The sequence below is a fragment of the Mobula hypostoma genome, chromosome 6 (genome assembly GCF_963921235.1).
Source record: "Mobula hypostoma chromosome 6, sMobHyp1.1, whole genome shotgun sequence".
NCBI lineage: Eukaryota > Metazoa > Chordata > Chondrichthyes > Myliobatiformes > Myliobatidae > Mobula > Mobula hypostoma.
This window is the reverse complement of record NC_086102.1, coordinates 85235886-85256450: the sequence shown is the minus strand read 5'-3', so window position 1 is coordinate 85256450 and position 20565 is coordinate 85235886. Positions and strand designations below refer to the sequence as shown.

At 43.3% G+C, this 20565-nt stretch overlaps 1 protein-coding gene across 4 annotated transcripts in view; it reads left to right on the top strand.

Annotated features, from left to right (window-relative positions):
• Positions 1–230: 230 nt before the first annotated feature.
• Positions 231–20565, top strand: part of phf11 (PHD finger protein 11) — a 65737-nt gene continuing 45402 nt past the window's right edge. For 3 of the 4 annotated variants that reach the window (XR_010018365.1, XR_010018364.1, XM_063051109.1), the window contains exons 1-6: positions 231–787; positions 4805–4909; positions 9368–9501; positions 12141–12199; positions 14626–14729; positions 15312–15349. Coding sequence is in view for 2 of the 4 variants with exons in the window: in XM_063051109.1 (XP_062907179.1) it covers positions 692–787; positions 4805–4909; positions 9368–9501; positions 12141–12199; positions 14626–14729; positions 15312–15349 (536 nt within the window). In the remaining 2 variants the exon portion in view is untranslated. Of the gene's footprint in view, positions 788–3832; positions 3886–4804; positions 4910–9367; positions 9502–12140; positions 12200–14625; positions 14730–15311; positions 15350–20565 lie in introns of all 4 variants that reach the window. The other variant, XM_063051111.1, reaches the window with a different exon arrangement.

The following is a 20565-nucleotide window of genomic DNA, read 5'->3' as shown; positions in this document are numbered from 1 at the left end:
AATAGATGAAGGGCGGAGGGTAAATGTTATTTTTTACCGGAAGGAGAAATCGATATTCATGCCATCTGGTTGTAGGCTATCCAGACGAAATACCGAGGGTGGAGTATGGATCGACATTTCAGAATGGGAATGGGAATCGGAATTAAACTGTTTGGCCACTGGGAGGCTCCGCTTTTGGTGCTCGACGAAGCGGTCCCCAAATAAGTGAGCAAAGGTAGTCCCAATCTGAATGCTGCCCAGAACCTGTATGTTGAAGCCTCGGTTCTCTGACTTCATGGTTTAGCATTACTGCCTCATCTAGAGGGCAGTAGCTGCCAGTTACCAAAGTGAGGACTGGGTGTACAAAAATATAACAGCAGCCACGGACCTGATGCGTGTTAAGGACGAAAATGCCCAGAGAGTGCGAGTAGCTAGAGGAAGTGACAGCGTATGCAAATAGGAGTGTAAATGCTTTCCTTTCGACCGCTTATTCTGTTCTGTCAACCGGACCAAGTGAAGTCATCAGCGTCAACTCGCGTCCGTTCTGTGCCGAGGCCTAATTTCTGCGAAATCGAAACCGAAGTGTCCCAGAGGGGATCATTTGCGCGTCCGTCCGCCTGCTGCCGGGGCGGGAAGTAATAAGGGCATCATAACTGTCAGGGAGATTCCATCTGCTATGAATGCTGTTCGGACCTACAAGAGTTGAGCCAAGATGGGAGAATGTGGGCTGTGTCTGAGGGCAGAAGAAAGTTTCCTAACGGGGAAACTCTTCGCTGATGACAGTATTGCAGTGCATCAGAACTGCCTGGTAGGTAGACGCTACTGTGACACATTTGAAATCCCGTGGGTGCTTTAGGGGTATTTGGTTTCTCGACTGATTTTTAAAAAAAATGTTTATCTCCACTACGTTTTGCGCCTAAGGATTTTTTTTCGGTGCTGCAATTTTTTTTTCATGTGGGTCTTCCAAATTTTTCATCCGTTCTCAACTCTGCAGAACATGGAAGACTGAATCGCAAACTCGCCCGTAGAGTTGCTAAGATAGCTGAACTCGACGGATTGGTTTGACAAGCGTTGGCACTTACAGTACCAGCCACTCGGTTCAGCCCCTGTCGCTGCCTGCGAGGAGTTTTTTCTTCTCCCCGTGTCCTCCTGCAGTCCAAAGACATGCCGGTTGGTAGGCTAATCGGGCATGATTTGTAAATTGTCCTGTGATTAGGCTAGGATTAAATTGGGGGGTTGCTAGGCGCCGCGGCTCGAGGGGCCGAAAGGGCCTATTCCGTGATATATATCTCAGTAAATAAAATCAATGCAGCTGCCCTCTGAAATTATAAAGTGTAACCCTGCCGGCAGCCGGCCTGATTTGGGTGGATACCATGCAAACTGAGGGAGTAGGTAGATCCTGAAATTAAAATCTGGCGAGGCGGAGCTGCGGTTAGTGAGGAAGAAAATCGCCGGGGTTAATAAACTGTTTGGTGGGACTAAAATTGCTTTTAAGGCTCCTCTACCTGCTCGAACCCTATCCCATACTCCTCTAGGTACCTGTGATGTTTAGGGTAGTCTCTGACTGAGGCATTCATGGTCCTGAAGCTCTGACATTTCATTGTGTATGCTATTGGTGGATTTATTTTGCTTCAGGTGCAGTTGTCGTACTGTTTATTTTACCGCTGGCTCTCTTATCGCCGAGATCTACATTTACAGGAACAATGTCGCCCAGTTTATTATTCATCAGTTTGTAACTCTTTTTAACATTCCAACTTCTAGCCGGGATCAACTGCAATGCCAACATCTCCCCTGTGAGTAATGGCACATCGTTGTTACTGTTGTTCATCCATGTAACCCTTTTAAATTTCTCTGTCCTGTATTTCCCCGCTGGGGAACCTTCCATACACGAGCACTAAACGGAATACATAGAATAGTACAGCACAGTACAAGCCCTTCGGCCCACAATGTTGTGCCGACCCTCAAACTCTGCCTCCCATATAAGCCCCCACCTTAGATTCCTCCATACACCTGTCTAGTAGTCTCTTAAACTTCACTAGTGTATCTGCCTCCACCACTGACTCAGGCAGTGCATTCCACGCACCAACCACTCTCTGAGTAAAAAACCTTCCTCTAATATCCCCCTTGAACTTCCCACCCCTTACCTTAAAGCCATGTCCTCTTGTATTGAGCAGTGGTGCCCTGGGAAAGAGGCGCTGGCTATCCACTCTATCTATTCCTCTTATTATCTTGTAAACCTCTATCATGTCTCCTCTCAGCCTCCTTCTCTCCAAAGAGTAAAGCCCTAACTCCCTTAATCTCTGATCATAATGCATACTTTCTAAACCAGGCAGCATCCTGGTTATTCTCCTCTGTACCCTTTCCAATGCTTCCACATCCTTTCTATAGTGAGGTGACCAGAATTGGACACAATACTCCAAGTGTGGCCTAACCAGAGTTTTATAGAGCTGCATCATTACATCGCGACTCTTAAACCCTATCCCTCAACTTATGAAAGCTAACACCCCATAAGCTTTCTTAACTACCCTATCCACCTGTGAGGCAACTTTCAGGGATCTGTGGACATGTACCCCGAGGTCCCTCTGCTCCTCCACACTACCAAGTATCCTGACATTTACTTTGTACTCTGCCTTGGAGTTTGTCCTTCCAAAGTGTACCACCTCACACTTCTCTGGGTTGAACTCCATCTGCCACTTCTCAGCCCACTTCTGCATCCGATCAATGTCTCTCTGCAATCTTTGACAATCATCTACACTATCTACAACTCCACCAACCTTTGTGTCATCTGCAAACTTGCCAACCCACCCTTCTACCCCCACATCCAGGTCGTTAATAAAAATCACGAAAAGTAGAGGTCCCAGAACAGATCCTTTTGGGACACCACTAGTCACAACCCTCTAATCCGAATGTTCTCCCTCCACCACCATCCTCTGCCTTCTGCAGGCAAGCCAATTCTGAATCCACCTGGCCAAACTTCCCTGGATCCCATGCCTTCTAACTTTCTGAATAAGCCTACCTTGTGGAACCTTGTCAAATGCCTTACTAAAATCCATATAGATCACATCCACTGCACTACCCTTATCTATATGCCTGGTCACCTCCTCAAAGAACTCTATCAGGCTTGTTAGATACGATCTGCCCTTCACAAAGCCATGCTGACTGTCCTTGATCAGACCATGATTCTCTAAATGCCTATTCCTCCAATGCTTAATTTTCAAATGGGAACCAGGGGATTTTCCGCACTAGTCTCCCCTTCCAATTATCATCATAACTTCTGTGATGAGACAATTACACATGCTCCCCAGGTTAGGAACATCTGGCTCGTATGTAATTTGTACTTGTGAGTGAATAACACTTAGAAAATGCTGGACGAATTCAGGTCAGGCAGCATCTGTGGATGGAAATAAACAGTCGATGTTTTGGGCTGAGACCCTTCATCAGGACTTGACCCCAAATATTGACTGTTTATTCCCTTCCGTAGATGCTGCCTGGCCCTGCTGAGGTCCTCCAGCATTTTGTGTGGGTTGCTGAAGATTTACAGCATCTGCAGAATCTCCAGAATCTCCTGTGGATACAAATGAGTGTTTGGGAGACTGGCTTTGGGAAATAGATTTGCCAGCTGCAGGCAGGTCTTCTGCCATATGGAAACTTGCAAGAGAATGAATCTGAAGGTAGTATGTGGTAACATGTACTGTATGTACTTTGGTAATAAATTTACTTTGAACTTTGGATTGTGCCAATATAATTTCACTTTGCAGAGAAATTTGAATAGCTGGCTTGGTTGACTTGTGTTTTAATTTAAATATATTGGCGGGCTTTCACATTTCTGACTTGCAAACTGTTCGGGTTACAGGTGTTTTTTGGGCATGGAATCCTGTCATAACCTATGGAGGACCTGCATCTTAGGTAGCACAAATTTTTTTATAGTTCAAAACTCTTTCAGTTCAAAAGTTGTCATTCATACAGTCACGGAATTTAAAGTCATGGAAATGTTATAGTCAATTGAAACTCTGCCGGTGTGTAGTCGAGGAATCTCCCATTCTATCTCTCTCCCTTCAGGGTTTTACAGATTATCACAATCAGTGGAGGAGGAAGGGATTATCAGAATTCTGGGGTTGAGCAGTTGGAAAAGGGGATTAATATTTGGAGCTGGAGCAAGTGCTTTGATTGTGATGGTAGGAGGAAGTCAGATAAAAATCTTGATAGAGGACTTGGAAGGAGAGATTGGACAGAAAATTGGAGGAAGGGGTAGTTGGGGTCAAAGAGAGGTGCGAGGGTTTGAATGGGTAGGGTCAAAAGGAGTACCATGACCCAGGTAGGAAAATGTGGATAGTCAGAGCAGAAATGGAGTGTGGGGACATGCAACTGGGCAGAGCATGGGAATGGATAGGTAAGCATATGATGGGGAAAAGGCTTGAGAGTAGACTGGGGTTTGCTTGGTGCAGGATCAAAGGGAGAAGGAAGAGCTGGAAGATCAGCAGTGAGGGTGACAGCGTGGTGCAATCTCAAAGAAGTTTACCCAGGGGAAGATGGACTCCTTGAACTTTAGAAGCAACCTACACAAGGTCAAGGCCTGTTATTTCTTGCTGAAGTCAATCTTGAGCTTCCACTGAGGTTATATATGGGCACAACATTTGAAATCATTTTATATCACCTAGCAACCCCACACATGCCCACTGAGCTCCATGTACCCACACCTCATATTCCTGAAAATCCCAGCAACTATTTTTAACCATCTATTTTGACTTGAAAGTGGCCTTCTATGTACAAACAATTTGGGTATCCATGGCTTCTGAGATGCATTTACATTATTTTTCCTTTTCAGCTTTTCTCTTCAAATCTTGTCAATCAAAATTCTCAAGATTTTGATGTTTTTGGTGGATTTTTGCTCAGTGATATAAAAAAGGAAATTAACAGAGGAAGCAAGTTGGTAAGATTTCAATAATTATATGTACCCTTACTCAAAGTAACTCACGGATTGAAACCTAAAATGTTCCAGTGCAGTTGCGGCAAGTTTCTATGTAAATTTACTGTGATAATCGATAAACCTGCACTTTGAAACCTGAAAATAGGAAAATAATTACTGTGGGTGGAGCAGACTTGTGTGTTTATGGCAATTCTGGGTTAAGGTGCTGCTGATGAAAGCTCAGGAACTGCTATCAGCGGCAAGCAAACTAAAGAAAACAACTAAGTACTTTATTAATAACACGTTTTCCTGTAAATGATCGCTGCAATTTACTTTTGTTGTTTGTATGATTTGTTTTTATTTTCCTCTCTGCACATTGGGTGTTTGGCAGTCTTTTTAATGGTTTCTATTGGGTTTCTTTGTTTTGTGGCTGCTTGTCAGGAGATGACTCTCAAGGTTGTGTATAGTACACATACTCTGATAAATGTACTTTAAATTGAAGATTATTGTTTCATATTAAATTAGTTACTAGTGGAAAGGATAAGCTTTGTAACTTTTTCCTCTAGAATCATAGCATGGGAATTGTGAAATTGGTTTGAAGGATTGCGATGCTAGTTTATTATTAGAATATTGATGAGTGATCAGTGATGATGAACACAGACTGTCATATTTTAATGTGAGATATAGCGTAGTACTTCAAGTGAATCTTGAGAAATTACCACACGTTTTAAAAATATTGTGAATCAATCATAAATGTAATCATTACAAAACTCTGTAATATAGTAACTGCTTGCCAGTTAAACTTATCAATGGGGAAGAATCTGGGCAAAGGGCAATGTAATTGGTGGAAACACATAATTTAGAGTTAGGGTTTCACTCTGAGAGGCTGATCTGACATGATCAAAGTTCAAGGTACATTTATTATCAAAGTATGTATACATTATACATCCTCGATATTCGTCTCCTGCCAAGCAACCATGAAACAAAGAAACTCAAAAACAAACAGATATATATATATTTTTTTAAGACTGTTTAACACTCAATATACAGAGAATAAAAACCATGCCTATTTAAAAAAAAGAATAAAATAACCCATGCAAAAAAAATCATGCGAACAAATATCATTTCTGAACTGAAGTCCGTAAAGAGAGTTCCATAGTTGAGTGCAGAGCTGAGTAAATGTCATGGAGCAGTGATTCGAACCGTCCTGTACCTCACCCTGGACCCCTACACCCTGGCATTTTCAATCTGGCCCGGCACTTAACTCTCCATCCGAACAGTCTGTTCTACCACTAAGAGCAGTGATCTGAATGGGCTGTACCTCACCACCCTGACCTTTTCAATCTGGCCCAGCGCTTAAATTTCCATCTAAACAATGGGTTCTGCTGCTTGGATATGCCAGGCTCTGCCACCTCGAATCCAGCCTGTAAATTTCCATCCCAGCATCGTGTTCAGTCTTTCAACTGGATCCGAAGTTTTCAATTTGACCTATACTCAACCTTTCACGCTTTTCCATGCTTTTGCCACATCGAATTGCCTCCAAGTCCAAAGGGAAGTTAATGATCATTTGCCAGAAAAAGTGTGGTTAACAAAGTATTTAGTTGCTAAACTTGTTTCGTTAGCCACCAGCCAGAAGTTCACCAGTGATCATGTGATGATGCATGACATGAAGTTACTGCACTTGTTTGGTGCTTGAAGTACAATTAATGAGTTGTTACGGTTTTTCTTAAACATAAAACTCCTCATCATTTTATTTGCGAAAATCTACAATATAGCATGGAAACAGGTCTGTTGGCTGAATTGTACACACCGTCTGTGCTAGTCCCATCTACCTCTGCTATCCATGTAATTACCAAGATGGCTTTCAAATGTTGTTATTCTCCCTACCTCAACCACAATTTCTGGCAGCTCATTCCAAATGCACACCCTCCACTGTGTGAAGATGCTGCTCCTCATGTCCTTTTCAAACCTTTTGCTTCTAATCTTAAACCTATGCCCTCCTTGCTTTTAGCAAACCCTCCCTGGGAAAAATATTATGTGCTTTTGCCCTGTCCGTGCCCCTCGTGATCTTGTAGTAGTGATCTCCAGTAGTCACCCCTCAATCTCCAACATTCCTGAGAATAAAATCCTGGTTAGCATTCCTGGGAATAGTCCTTGTTCATGCAGCCTCTCCTTGTGACTCAGGTCCTGAAATCTAGACAACATCCTGGTAATTCTTTTCTGCACTCCTAGTTTCATCGCATCATTCCTGTAACAGGGTGACCAAATCTGTACACAACACTTAGAGTGTGGCCCCACCAACATCTTGTGTAACTACAACGTAACTTCCCAGCCTGACCGTTGAAGGCCAACATGCCAAACTCCTTCCTTACCTGTAAGGAGGCTAGGTCCTCCTGTTCCATACTACTACTACTATTACATTGACTCAGGCCTAGGGGGCCGGCGTTGGGCACATAAGGCATAAGGCATCTGTTCCATACACTCTCACTAAATAAGTCCTCCATCGCCTCCCACTCACTGAATAAGTCGTACTCTGACAAAGTCATTTGCCCATCCTCTGCCCACGTGCCTAGCTGATCAAAATCCCCCTGTAAGTTTTCATTGCTTTTAAAATACCTACATCACCACTTATTTTAGTAACATCCACAAACTTACTAACCATGCCTTGTATATTGACATCCAAATCAATTATACAAAATACAAACAGCCAAGGTCTGAACACCAACCCATCTAGTCCTTCCCTTGATGAACACCCTTTGCTTCATTCCACTGAGCCAATTGTGAATCCAGTCTGCTATCTCTCTCTGAATTGTGAATCCAGTCTGCTATCTCTTTCTGGACCCATGCAATTTAACCTTGTACACTAGCCTTTCATGACAGGCCTTATCAAAGGCATTTCTGAAGCCCATATAGATAACACCCACTGCCATAACCTTATGTACCCACTTGGTCATCTCCTTTTAAGGACGCCAAGAGATTTGTCAGACTTGACTTACTATGCGTAAAGTCATGCTAACTGTCCCAACTGATCCCATCTCTCCATGACACAAACAAGAAAATCTGCAGATGGTGGAAATCCAAGCAATGCACACAAAATGCTGGAGGAACTCAGGTGGCCATGTAGCATCTATGGAAAAAAGTGCAGTTGGCGTTTCGAGCTGAGATCCTTCAGCAGGACTGGCGAAAAAAAGATGAGTAGATATAAAAGGTGGTGGGGGGGGCAGGGAGAAACAAAAGGTGATAGGTGAAGCCAGGAGGGGGAGGGATGAAGTAAAGATCTCGGAAATTGATTAGTGAAAGAGATACAGGGGTGGAGAAGGGGGAGGCCGAGGGGAGAGAATAGAAGACCATGGAAGAAAGAAAAGGGGGAGGACCACCAGAAGGAGGCAAGGAGGTAAGGTGAGAGAGGGAAAAGGGGATGGGGAATGGTGAAGGAGTGGGTGGGGGGCAACATTACCGGAGGTTCGATAAATTGATGTTTAGGCCATTGGGTTGGAGGCTACCCAGATAGAGTATAAGGTATTGTTCCTCCAATCTGAGTGTGGCTTCATTGTGATAGTAGAGGAGCCCATGGATTGACATGAGAATGGGAAGTGGAATTAAAATGGGTGGCCACTGGGAGATCCCACTTCTCCTGGTGGACGGAGCGTAGCTGCTCGGTGAAACGATCTCCCAATCTATGTCGGGTCTCACCGACGTACAGGAGGCCACACCGGGAGACTCCCTTGTCCACTCGACCTTCCCATCTGATCTCCCTCCTGGCAAGCAGAACAAGTGCTACACCACCTCCCTTGCTACCCTTCAGGACCACAAACAGTCCTTCCAAGTGAGGCGACACTTCATCTGTGAGTCTGTTGGGGTCATTTGCTGTCTCTGGTGCTCACGGTGTGGCCCCCTGTATACCGGTGAGACCCAATGTAGATTGTGAGACCGTTTAGCCAAGCATTTACACTCCGCCTGCCAGAAAAAGTGGCCACGCATTTTATTTCCCACTCCCAAAGAACTGGCAAGGTTGCTGCCTGATGTGCTAAATGAGGCAAGTGGAGGATTTTTTTAATATAATAAGACCCATTCTTGGGACTTTGGTCATACCAACTGAGCAGATTTTTCAGACTGTTGTTAACCCCAACAGATTTCTGTTTTTTTTTAACACGCCACACAGTAGTATAATAAATTTTCCTGTGAAGTTGGTGGGTTTAAAGGGAGTGGGTAATTGAGCCCTGGTGAATTTTAAGACGGTGCATTTCAGCTGGTAAATTTAAAACAAAATCAGAAGTGTTTCAGACTCTGCACTCGTACTCCCATTCCCACTAGCACATGGCCAACCTTGTGAAGAAGGGTGTCTGTGGACAGTAGCTCTGCTGATAATCAGTCTTTATAATGCTAATAATTTAGTCATTTGCCAAACCATCAGGATTCCAGAAAATAGGAATCCAAACTTTCAGAGTTGTACATCTTCCAATATTTCTGTTCTTGTTTCAGAAATGCTGGCTTTGTGGGAAGAAAGGTGCAACTGTTGGTTGTGAAGTGAAGATTTGTAAAAGGTCCTATCACTATCCATGTGCCAATGAAGATGAGGCAAAAATTATTGAAAATGAAAACATGGGCATTTACAGGTTGCTATTCCCTTTTTTTGAAAAAATTTGAAAATCATGTTGCTGTTTTTAACTGTGCCTGAATTGGACTTGAAATTGATAAGATTGCAATCAATATGTTTACAGTCAATCTTGAGCATAACTCAAGTTAAACTGCAGCCCGTTAGCCAAATTTGCTTTCTAAACTCTTAAACTTTCACTAATTCAGTCAACTTAGTCATTGACATATTTAATGTGTCAATGACTTTGCTTCAGTACCTATTCTCCACGTCAGAATGTGCAGTCATCTCCCAATCATGCCAAACCCTAGTCTGAACATTTGTGGGAGGTTCTAAGCTTATTTCGCAGGAACAGTCACCATATCTGCACTAACATACTGCTGCTGGATCACTGGTGGGATGCTGAGATCCTACCACGTTCAGAGAGAAGATTTACTCCTGGTTACTACTCTGCGTTCAGCCTCGGGCCCCTTGGCCCTCCTAGTCCGTGAAAACCATTTAAATTGCCTTTATTTTTTAAATTATTTCAGTATTTTTTTTCTCAGCTTTGTTGGATGTTTTGTTTATGTGCTTTTTAGTATTTTTAAGTGACTGCATGGGCCTTTATTTATTTTTTTAATTTAATAAATATTTAATCCAGAGACTGCCTGGGTTATGGGTGATCTGACGTGTGAAGGTCTATTTTTGTGCAATTCTCCCATATATTGTTAAAGCATTTTTCAAGATGAAAAAAAAACTTTTTCTGATATTCATTAGTGACTATTACAGTGTGTGTGTGTGTGTGTGTGTGTGTGTGTGTGTGTGTGTGATTATTATATTGTATTGATATAATATATATAAAAATAATGTATGTGTGTATCTATCTCTCTCTCTCTTTCTCTCTCTCTCTATATATATAAGCAGGCCGTGGAACTTTGCCAGCTTCCAAAGGCTTTCTTTTATTGGGGGGGTGGGGGGTGGGGAACTGTTGTATTTAGATTCAGCTGGATGAGGTATTTGCAAAGAAAGGAGACAGCATACATGTGTTAGACCACAAAAAATCCATTATTAGAGTTGTATAAAGCATACAACACAAAGAAAGACAAATAGTTCAAAATATGGTAGTACAAAAGATAATTAGACCCACTTAATGACTGATCTCTACAATTCCAGAGGAAACCACAGCTCTGACAATCTTACACACATCAGAGGGATCTTGGGGTCTGAGTCCATAGGACACTCAAAGCTGCTGCGCAGATTGACTCTGTGGTTAAGAAAACATACGGTGCATTGGCTCTCATCAATCATGGGATTGAGTTTAGGAGCCGAGAGGTAATGTTGCAGCTTTATAGGACCCTGGTCAGACCCCACTTGGAGTATTCTGCTCAGTTCTGGTCACCTCACTACAGGAAGGATGTTGAGGAGATTTACAAGGATGTTGCCTGGATTGGGGAGCATGCCTGTGAGAATAGGTTGAGTGAACTCGGCCTTTTCTGCTTAGAGCGACAGAGGATGAGAGGTGACCTGATAGAGGTGTATAAGACGCTGAGAGGCATTGATCGTGTGGATAGTCAGAGGCTTTTTCCTAGGGCAGAGATGGCTAGCACAAGAGGGCACAGTTTTAAGGTGCTTGGAAGTAGGTACAGAGGAGATGTCAGGGGTAAGTTTTTCATGCAGAGAGTGGAGAGTGCGTGGAATGGGCTGCCGGTGACGATGGTTGAGGTGGATACAATAGAGTATTTTAAGTGACTCCTGGACTGGTACATGGAGCTCAGAAAAATGGAGGGCTGTGGGTAATCCTACATAATTTCTAAGGTAAGGACATGTTCGGCACAGCTTTGTGGGCCGAAGGGCCTGTATTGTGCTGTAGGTTTTCTATGTTTCACATCTCTCTTGTTCTCGCCTCCTCCCCTCTCCCCTGTACTCACTCTCTCCTTGTCACTATCTCCAACTCTTAGCAAAAGCACTGGTTGTGACCCAGTCTAAGAGAAGATTCCCCTTTTAAGATTACCGTTCAAAACCCCTTATTATCTCTCGCAACCGTGAAATTGGTACACACGACTTTAAAACAGACAGCAAGTACAGGTCGACCTTCACTAATCCGACTACCTGTAATCTGGTTCTTTTGATAATCCGGCACTGATTATGCTTAATGTGATCTTTCTGTAATCCGGCATTTTCACTAATCCGGCACTCCTCAGGTCCCAATGGTGCTGGATTAGTGAAGGTTGACCTGTATGTCAGGAAGAAAGCGTTTTTCAGCAGTATCTAATGTGCATTCAGAATAGTGAAAAAACTTTGGTCATTAAGGGGGAAAACAAGCCAAATTTCAACATTTCAGAAACCTCCGACTGCAGCAGCAATGGATTAAAGTTTCGGAGAATATGCAAACTCTCTCGTTGTCCATTTCAAGGGTGATATGCCTACTCCTGTACAGGAAACGTTTCCTTCTGGTGATTTGGGTACACAGACACCTTGGCTGAATGGCAATGATGCATTCTCATGCAGAACATGATCAGTGGTGCTCCAAGCCCAAGTTGATGAAGCTGTTTGTCAATCAGGCTCAATAATATACTGTGAGAGGCAGGATTCTGTGACTCTGTAGTACAGTGACCTGGTTGTTAATTTTTTCCCGTTTTCTTTTATTGTAACTCATGTTCATTGCTTTTGGTTTTTCTTTAGAGTTTATTGCAAAATCCATAAAGATGGCAAACGTCCAAAATCCAGTGGAACATCCTCCAGTAAGTCGATTGTTGACTATTTTGTCACTCGCTGCGAAGAGGTTCTCTTGTATGAGAACGAAGGCACTTTGTGTCATATAAAAATGGGAAACACTCATGCTGGTGTACAAAGCAGCTTCCAGCACTTCCTGTTCTTATTCTGCACTTTCAAAGCCTGCAATACTTTAAATTTCCATGCCTCAGCCATTTCTTCTGATAGATGACTCCTCAGAGATATCATCCTTTGTGTAAAAACAAAACATTACCCCTCGTATTCCTCCTATATCTTTCCCTTCTTACCTTAAACCTATGCTCTATCTAGTTCTCGATACCCCGTCTCTGAGTACATTCACCCTGTCTATGCCCTGCGTGATTTTGTACATCTGTATAAGATCACCTCTCAGTCTCCTACGTTGTAAGGAATAAAGTCTGAGCTTGTCTAACCTTTCTCTATAACTCAGTCCCTCAAGTCCTGGCAGCATCCTTGTAAGCATTTTGTATACTCTTCCCACTTTCAAAATATCTTTCCTATACCAGTTCAACCAAAACGGAATGTGATTTTCCAAGTGTGACCTCGTCAGAGTCCTGTACAACTGCACAGTGACATGTTGTTCACTGTGAAGGTCCTACCTGGATTTGACTTCACTGATTTAAGTACCATTTGCCCTTCTCAGCCCATTACTCAGCTGATGATCTTGAATTGGATTTTGTTTCAGTTTGCAAAGTGACATTAAGCTGACAAACTCAGAATCCTGTTGCATGTTTTTCTTCTCCCTTGGATAGCAACTGTAATAATCTACAGAATGTGTGGCTCCTGGTGAAAGACCCCCACGGAGCCATCAATTCTTGCATTGAATTCCCTATGCCCCCGTGCCCTCTGCCTCACCCCCGCCTTCCAACATTCTCCGACACTTCATATTTTGTTCCCTATCTCAGCACCAGCTGTGATCCAGCCTAAGACAAAACTCTATCCACTGCACAAAGAAAGCGGCCCCTTCTTTTTATACTCTTCAAAGCCTCTGTCACTGGTACTTCTCCAGCTCGGTAGTACCAGCTGCACCCTCCCTGTCTCTTACAACCTTCAGTACAAACCAACATGTTTTTCACCACTTTCCACTATTTTGGCTGCAGACTTGTACTTCCTTTACTCTCTCAAAACATTGCTGTGGACTGGTTCTCCTGCACTTTGTTAAAACAAAACAATCACACTGCAAGCTAATACCATTTTCTTGCAGACTTCCATTTTATTTTAGCATATACCAAGGAGGAATCACATTTAACTCTCTCCTTGCATACCATAAACTCGGTGTCCACTTTGTTAGGTACACCTGCAAATGTCTAATCAGCCAATCATGTAGTAGCAATTCATTGCATAAAAGCATGCAGGCGTGGTCAAGAGGTTCAGTTGTTGTTCAGACCAAACATCAGAATGGGGAGGAAATGTGATCTAAGTGACATTGACTGGTACCATACGGTGTGGTTGGAGTATCTCAGAAACGGCTAATTTCCTGGGGTTTTCATGCACAGCAGTCTCAAGAGTTTACAGAGAATGCTACGAAAAAAAACAAAAATAAATCCAGTGTGCAGCAGTTAAGTGGGTGGAAACGCCTTGTTATTGAGAGAGGTCAGAGGAGAATGGCCAGACTGGTTCAAGCTGACAGGAAGGCGACAGTAACTCACGTTACAACACTGGTGTGCAAAGGAGCATCTCTGTGCGCACAACACGTTGAACCCTGAAGTGGAGGGGCTACAGCAGCAGAAGACCACACCGGGTTCCATTCCTGTGCCTAATAACGCAGCCGCTGAGTATCCCTCTTACTCTTGCGAGAACCTTCATTCCTTTGCTGCATTATTTAATATCCCAACTCCCTCTCAAACACACTGCTGATATTTGCCCGAATTGCCCCCGGTTGTAGCTGCTTTCACGTTCCTGCCACTCTGAGTAAAGGATCCTCTTGTAATTGGATTTATTTCTGACTTCCTATGATTTTGGACAACCACAGAGGTGAAACCCTCTCCTTACAATATTGGTGACCTGTAATGGTTATCTTCCAGTATCTTCCAGGAGAGAATGCCTAGCTTATTGATGATTGTACCTTTCCTTTTCTGGTGTCACTTTTTTTTTGGCACCTCTTCCTTGAGCTTTCTCCAGTGTTCCTACGATTTACCTATTTTGTGCCTGACTTGCTTGCAGTTTTCAATGTTTTATGTATCTATACTCAATGTCATTGCAGATTTAATCCAATTGTCCTTAGGCCTAGTATTTGCCCTGATTGGAGATGTGGGGGAGTGTTACAACTGCTCTTTGTGTATGGTTCTTGTATTTCTTGAGTCAAAATTTGAAACTTTTAGGTTTCAATTACATGAGCAGCTTGAATTAAAGTACGATGGATCTAAGTTTTCAAGCCTAGACTGAAATATGACAATAATTAATTATTTCCCTCAAGGCAAAATTGCTCACAGTCGTACAGATAATGGCAGTGTGAAAGGAAGATCGGTTAATTGTCTTCACGGAGTCTCCGATCTTGACAAATTTCAACCCAAGACGTCAGTAAGTTGGCACAATATCTGCTTCCTTTGGTATTTGCCCTGATAAAAGTGGAGATAATTTGGCATAATAATTAGAACTTTGAGCTGATTTGAATGAAGAGGCAGATTTTGGCATATTAATTATTGGGATGCTGTTACTCTGATTTGAGAATAACCGGACCTCACTGTGGAGGTGTTGTAGCACGGACATTGTGTCTGGGATGACCCTACCTGGTCCACAGCGATCTACAAGGTCTTCACGTTGTATTGCCTGGGGCAGTGAAGTATATAGTTGCCCTGAACTGTTGCAGGACATCGTATTGATTGTTCACTTGGATACTGAGCACCGACCCAAGTAATAGGTTTAGATTAGACAGGAGACTGTGTCCTGACTCCTGATTGTCTGCATGTAATGCCTCCCTCAAGCTGACACGGCAAAGAAAATCTCCATGTTATAGACCCTATAATTGCTCTGAGTATTGTTCTCTACAATTTGTACAGTGGAAGTAATTGTTTTCGTGTTGAAGGTGCAAAAATCAATTAGTTCACTTTCATAATCATGACTTTTATTGCAACTTTTGTTTTGTATTTTTAATTCTATAAGGGAAGTAACAGAAAGAGAGGAGCTGCAGTAACGAAGAGGTAAGTGATTTTATGTTGCAAGAAATATCCCTTTTTTTAAAAAAAATACTCTTTAGAGTCTGTTTGACTTGGTTGGCAAAGTTGTTGTCTGGTTTCTTTGGATCCAAGTGGATGGAGCAGATTAGGGGATGCAGAATTGAGGGACAAGTTTGTGGGTTTAGGTGAGCAATCAATTCGGGAGTGCCCAGTGGTTCAGAAGGATGCAGAAGATTCTCTGCTGCTAAACGTGGACAGGTTTTTTTTTTGTATCATTCAACATTTTCGATAAAGCAGATTAACTGGTATTTCACATCTTGGACCCTCTCTCACCTTAAATGTACACCCTCTAGTACTAGACATTTCAAACCTAGGAAAAAGATACCACTCTCTTCTATGACTCCTCAGAGCAGGTGTCCTCCAAACAAGGCAGCATCCGGGTAAACGTGTGAACCTGCTCCAAGGCTTCCACATACTTCCCATAATGAGGTAGCCAACTCTGACCACAATACTCTAAATGTGCATTGTAGGTCATGCCTAACCAACTTCAAGGAGGTTGCCAGGAAAGATGATGAAAGAAAGGCAGTAGACATTGTTTACATGGACTTTAGCAAGGCTTTTGACAAAGTCCTGCATGGGTGACTGGTCCAGAAGGTTGTTTGCTTGCCACTCAGGATGAAGTCGTAAATAGAATTCAATATTGGCTGAGCAGGAGAAGCAAGAGAGTGGTAGTAGATGGTTGCCTCTCTGACTAAAGGCCTGTGACTAGTGGTGTGCCACAGGGATCGTTACTGGGTCCATTCGGTTACAGGGAAAGGTTGAATAGGCTAGGTCTTTATTCCCTGGAGTGTAGGAGAACGAGGGGAGAGTTGATAGAGGTATACGAAATTGAGGGGTATAGATTGGGTTAATGCAAACAGGCTTTTCCTACTGAGGTTGGGTGGGACTACAACTAGAGGTCATGGGTTAAGGGTGAAAGGTGAAATGTTTAAGGAGAGCGACTTCACTCGGGGTGTAGTGCGAATGTGGAACAAGCTGCCGGCAGAAGTGGTAGATATGTGTTCAATTGCGACATTTAAGAGCAGCTTGGATGAGTATGTGGATGGGAGGTGGGGCTGTAGGGAGAGACTGTGGTCCGGGTGTGGTTCAAAGGAACGAATGGCAGTTCAGCATGAACTAGATGGACCAAATAGTTTATTTCGGTCTGTAGCACTCAATGACTCTATGTGCCCTAACTAGAGTTTTACAGGCTCTTGAACTTGATGTCTCGACTCACAAACATGCCCAGTGGCTTCTTTACCACCCTCTCCACCTGTGTGGCCATTTTTAGGCAACACGTACCTGGCCTCCAAGCTCCCTCTTCATCAATGCTATTAAGTATCCTGCCATTAACCGTGAACTCTTTCTTTTGTGTCAGATCTCCCAAAGCATAGCAACTCGCAAGTTCCCAGATTAAACTCCATCTACTGTTCTCTGCCCATACCTGCGACTGTTCTGCTTCCCTCTGTATCTGTTGACAATCTTTGATGCAGTCCACTTCACCTCCAGTGCTTGTAGTCTGCAAACCCATCTTACCACATATACACGACGAACAATAGAGATCACTGTGGAAGGTCACTAATCACAAGCCTCCATCTGGAGTAACACTCTGCCTTCATGGGCACTTTTGGATCTAATCAGTCAAGTCATTGGATCCCAGGCGTCCTAATTTTCTGGATGAACCTAATATGCAGGATTTGTCAAATGCCTTATTTAAACCCACGTATACATCATGCACTGCTTTACCATTGTTGATGGCCTTGATTAGATTAATGAGACATGACTTGTCCTGCACAAAGCCTTGCTGACTGCACCCAAGTAGACCATGTTTCTCCAAGTGCTCGTAACTCCTAATCCTGGGACTCAACCACTGCCTTTGCAGCTGGATCCTAAACTTCCCGACCAACAGGTCACAATCAGTAACAACTCCAACATGATTATTCTCAACACTGGCGCCTCAAAACACTGCAACCTTTGACCCCTGTTCTACTCCCTACACACCTATACCGCACGGCCAGGTTCTGCTCTACAAGTCTGCAGATGACTCCGTCTTAGTGGGCCACATCTCAAGTAACGGTGAGTCAGAGTACACGAAGGAGATGGAGACCTTACTGACTTGGTGTCATGACAAAAACATTTCGCACAGTGTCAACAAAACTGAAGGGCTGGTCTGGTCGTTGACTTCAGGAAGTGGTGCACAGGCTCCCATTTACATCAGCAATGCTGAGGTTGAGAGTTTCAAGTTCCTAGGAGTGAACATCACCATCGCCTGTTCTGGTCCAACCAAGTTGTCCCCATGCCCAAGAAAGCTCGCCAACACCTCTATTTCTTCAAGAATTTTGGCATGTCCCCTCTGACCCTCATGGAGCGTTGAAAGCATCCTCTGTGGATGCACCTCAGCTTGGTGTGGCAGCAGCTCTTCCCATGACCGCAAGAAACTGCAGAGTTGTGGACATGGCTCAGCATATCACGGAAATCAGCCTCTGCTTCATGGACTCTGTCTGCGCTTCTTGTTGCCTTTGTAAAGCAGCCAATATAATCAAAGACTCACATACCCCTGAGATTTTCTGCGCTTTCCAGTACCACCAGGCTTACGGACAGCTTCCACGCCGCTGTTACCAGACGATTGAATGGTTTCCTAGTACAGTAAGAATGGGGTCTTGTTCCCATAATCTAACTCCCCATGACCTGGCACCTTACTGTCTTCCTGCAGCACACTTTCTCTGTAACTAAAGCTTTAATCTGCACTCTGTACTGTACCTCACTGCTGGTTATAATTAATTAATCCGTATGAAAGGTATGAAAGACAAGTTTTTCACTGCACCTTGCTGTGAGACTTGCTGGTCTACAATTTGCAGGATCATCCCCATTTCTAGAGGGACTGACAGGGTAAATATAGGACAGTTAACTTAATGGTAGTCATGAAAATGCTTGAAGCTATCATTAAACAGCAAGACATCTGGATAGTCGTCAGGCAGACATAGCATGGAGTCATGAGAGGCAGGTCCTGTTTGACAAATTTACTTGAGTTCTTCGAAAATATAATGAGTGCAGTGGATAGATGGTCCTCTTGCACTTCCAGTGCATGTGTATCTTTCAATAATTGTGATGTGTGATTAGTTTAGCTAAATCAGCCTGTTTTAATCCATGCAGAGGAGGTGTTGAGATACAGAAGGTATTCTGCCTGCAGCAGAACTTTGAGCATGAACGTTTGATGCACTGTCACTTGGGTTCACATGATGCTGTGGCTTTTCTGCTATGTGCATAGTCAAAACATGCCTTGGAATTTGAGAAATTTTTTCACTTGTTTCAACAACATGACCTTTAATATCACATGTTTGGTTCAACCCCTGTGACTACACTGCTAAAGTGTCCAATGTTTAAAAACACTTTCATTTTGTTTAATTTGCTCGATCTTGGGAATTAGCAACAACATGATGTTGCTTAGCAACAGCTTCACGGAGACTGGTCAAGTCCTCATTTGCCTTGTGTTCCTTTTGAAGACTTTTGATTTCTACTCCTTAAGGTAAATTTAAGTTCTCTTTTAACAGTCCCAATATGAAGGTTGCTGAAATCAATTGCAAATTTCAATTCACTCCTGTTACTTTTCCCTTATTGTGCCACTCGGAATCAACTCTTTGTTGGCCTGCATCACCTGCGATATTTGATTCCATAAATGTAGTCAACAGCAAACTCTCCGTGCATCCACAGCGCTTAAAGCAGACCAACCGAACAAGTAGCGTTCAATTCAAATGTGGGCAGCCGAATATTTCAGCTCTTCAATACAACAAACCGATGAGCCCTCAGGCAGACACCACACGATTGTGCAATGGAGCCCAGGCTGCGTTCAAACCACAAACACACAGCATGAATCAACAAAAGGTTGTTTACTTGTCACAAGCTGCTCCTGGCTTCTCAGTGTTGCAATTTTGCCAACAGGTCCAAGGCAATCCTTAGCAGTAGACTGGTGCTCATTTGGTATATCTATTTTTTTTATTAACAAAATCTGTAGCAGTTACTTGAAAACAAACCAAAGCTGCTGAGAGACTAAGCACTAAGTTGACGCTGTATGATGCAGTCCACAATAATGAAGTTCCAATGTTCAAAAGCGCATGTTCCCTCCTTTATTAAGAAACCAACAAAGACAAGCAACCTTGGAATGATAAAAAGTAATGAAACTAGCAATATAACAAAATACGTAGTCTAAGCATTCGCAATCTTAGCATATTTAAATTTATTTAAGGGGTGTTGAATGGTCAACATAAAAATATCCTCCCCCATCCCCCCCCCCCACCAGCCTACTCCCTGGCTTTAATCAAACTGACTTGAGACAAAGTATGAATACGTAACTATACTCATTGGCTTCTACCACACCCTACCCACGTGACAAATTACCCATAATAAACGTGCAACACGAAATACAATATAGACAGACAAAATGGGTTCATGGCTCCTACAGGTTGCGTCACAGTCTAGTATAGAAACACCATGCCCAGTGATGCGAAAGGTGACAAAGTAGCCCATTCCATCGAAGGTGAAACCCTCCCCACAATTGACCACGTTGGCATGGAGCACTGCCACAAGAAAGCAGCATCCATCATCAAACACCCCCACCATTCAGGCTCCCACTTTTTACTACTACTGTTCGGCAGGAGGTCAAGAAGCCTTTGGTCTCATACCACCAGGTACAGGAACAGTTATTATCCAACAACAGAACAATAATTTGGCACAGACTAGATGGGCTCTATATGCTCTAAGGTTTTAACCATTAGCCTCCTAAGCCAGCATGGACAACTTTAATCAGCACTACTCTGAATCAGTTCTACAACCTACACACTCATTTTCAAGGACTCTTTACACTTTGTTGTCAGATCTGGGCCTGGACGAAAGGAGCAAAAAAAACAAGCAGCTCGTAGGATGGGGGAAGAGGCAGAAGGAACCTCTTGTTGGATTTGGAGTAGGCGAGAGGAGGGGAGCTGGAAGCCAGGAGCAGATGGGCAGTGATTTGGCCACCACTGCCGGCCCACCAACTGGAGAGTGTCGTGGTTAAGGGTCGAAACACTCGGTGAAGGTTGGGAACCACCTGACGACATCTGCTCCTGGCTGAAGGCTACGGTTACCTTATGAGGTAACTGGAGAATGCACCCTAAGAGGTGTATGTAACAAGACAAGTATCATTTTAACAGTTTGTTTTTTGTCAG